Source organism: Frankliniella occidentalis, unplaced genomic scaffold, assembly GCF_000697945.3.
Source record: "Frankliniella occidentalis isolate FOCC.00 unplaced genomic scaffold, Focc_3.1 Scaffold58, whole genome shotgun sequence".
Taxonomy (NCBI): domain Eukaryota; kingdom Metazoa; phylum Arthropoda; class Insecta; order Thysanoptera; family Thripidae; genus Frankliniella; species Frankliniella occidentalis.
In genome coordinates, this window is record NW_026267188.1 from 848,648 (window position 1) to 850,725 (window position 2,078).

General features: G+C 64.7%; 1 protein-coding gene across 2 annotated transcripts in view; it reads right to left on the reverse strand.

Moving 5' to 3' along the window:
• Positions 1–2,078, reverse strand: part of LOC113213874 (uncharacterized) — a 9,489-nt gene that overhangs the window by 3,860 nt on the left and 3,551 nt on the right. The window contains exon 2 of one of the 2 annotated variants that reach the window (XM_052267747.1): positions 770–1,039. In XM_052267747.1, the coding sequence (XP_052123707.1) occupies positions 770–1,039 (270 nt within the window). Of the gene's footprint in view, positions 1–634; positions 1,040–2,078 lie in introns of both variants that reach the window. The other variant, XM_052267746.1, reaches the window with a different exon arrangement.

Below are 2,078 nucleotides of genomic sequence, written 5' to 3' on the forward strand. Positions count from 1 at the left end.
CCGTCAGCGCGGCCCATTCCATATTCATGGAAGGCGCGCCGGGCCCGGGTCGCAGCCGGGCCGCTCGGGGCACGGCGCTCAACACGTTGCCGCTCATGGCAGCCCAGCCGCGGCCTGTCAACGGCGCGCCCGGGCGGGGCCCGGAGACTCATGACTCTCGCGTTTGTTCTACACGCCTTGCGTCGCACCTGACGACCGCGCCGCGCCATGTCGCGGGACAAAAGAGGTGGGCGGCCTCCTGACTTGACCCGGGGCCCGCTTCCGAGAACGCAGCGCCTACGCGGCGCGATGCGTGGCGGGCTGGTCCCCAATATAACCCCACAACCCCCGCAAAGGGCAGGGCACGGCGCGCGGGGTCACTCGCGCGCCACGCGTTCCGAGAAGCAGCGCGAAAAAAAATTCCAGGGGCTCCTTGCGAGGTGTACCTGGCGGTGTCTGCTTACTCGCGTGCCTGCTCACCCCCGCTCACTCCCGGAGTCCCCGCCCTGGCAATAATCCGGCGTTTGCAATCGGATATCCGAAGATATCAGAGGATATCCGAGCCGTGACGCGGTGCAGCGCAAGGCCCCGTCCCCACCCCGTCACGAGTATTAGCTACCCATCATTCACCCGCCCCACGCGAGTCCATACGCACCCACGCTCCCCAGAGCCGTGAAGATGGCGGGGGAGGGCGCCGTGCTGCGCGTGGACGACGCCGTCGTGGAAGTCGTGGCCGAGGCGGCGTCCTCCCCCGCCGCCCGCCCGCCCCGGGGCGCGCCGTGCCTCTTACCCAGGCCGCCGACGGCGTTGACCAGCTGCTGATCCTGCTGGGCCTGGGCGGGCTGCGGCCACGGCCACGACCTGTGCGCGCCGACTCCCGCCCCTGGGCCAGCCCCCGGGCCCGCCCCTAGTGGAACCCCGTCCAGCTCGCCCGCCCCCGCCAGCCCGCTCCAGCCGCTGGGCCCCCAGCCGCCGCGCCGCCCCCGGTCGCCGCCCCCCTCGGGGTCCGCCTCCCACGCCTCGCCGAGCCCCAGGAGGCGGGCCGCTCCGCTGCGCCGGCCTGCAACAGACAAACACAACACAGCCTCCATTATCAGCAGCAGCACACGGTGCAGCACACGGTACAGCGCCGCGGGCCGCACGGGTCGCTGGACAACAACAAGAGCCCCGCCGCGCTAGCCGCACTCAGCGTGAGGAGGGGGCCGGGCCAGCCGCGCCAGCCGCGCCAGCCGCGCCAGCCCCGCCGGGAGCTCATCCCGGCCCCGGGAACGATCATTGCTTGACGGGTTCTTGACGAGCCCAAGGGCTCACGCTGCAGCATTACGTCACCCGAGTAGCGGGGGCGGGGTGCGCCTCGGCGGGGAGCAACGATACGCCCTGTTAAGGGCTGCCGTAACCCCGTCGGTGGGCCCGCAGGCACGCGTCCCCCGGCCAGGCCCGGCGCGCCTAGCCCGGCCGGTCCAGCCCAGCAGCAGCCGAGTAGTGTTTGTGTGTCTGCGTGGGCAGGCAGGAAGCAGGGTCCCGCTATAGCAGGGTTGGCATACTAAATTAAATTAAATTTTATTGTGTGAAAATTATTGCCCTTTTTGGGTGCTTAATTCTGAAGGGCAAAATTCCGGTGCAAAATATCTTATTGTGCAAAACTAAATTCAGTATTAAACACTGTGTCTTAATAGTGCGAAATACCAAATTATTTTGCCCTTGAAGTGTGAAACTTTATTAAATTAAATCGCACAGTCAAGGGCAAAATATGGAATTAAATTAAATTAAATAGTCTAAAAGAAGCCGATATTCGCCGATCGGTGTTTTAGACAGCTGGTGTGTTGCACACGCATACCGCATACGCTGCAGGCACTCGGCAAGATCTGGACGAGGGGCCAACCGCGGGTTTAGGTGGAAGCCCAGTGGGTCCGACACCCCCCCCCCCTCCCCCCGTGAGAAAAGGATAGCCTGAATGCACTATGGACTTCGCCTGGATCGTAGGTAGCTAAATTGCAGCTAAAATTCAGTCCGGTTCGCAACCGGGCGCGATCGCCGTGTCCAGAGGTCTGCATCGGTCGGTCCACCTGTTTAGTGTTTTCGATCTGGCCGGACGGGTA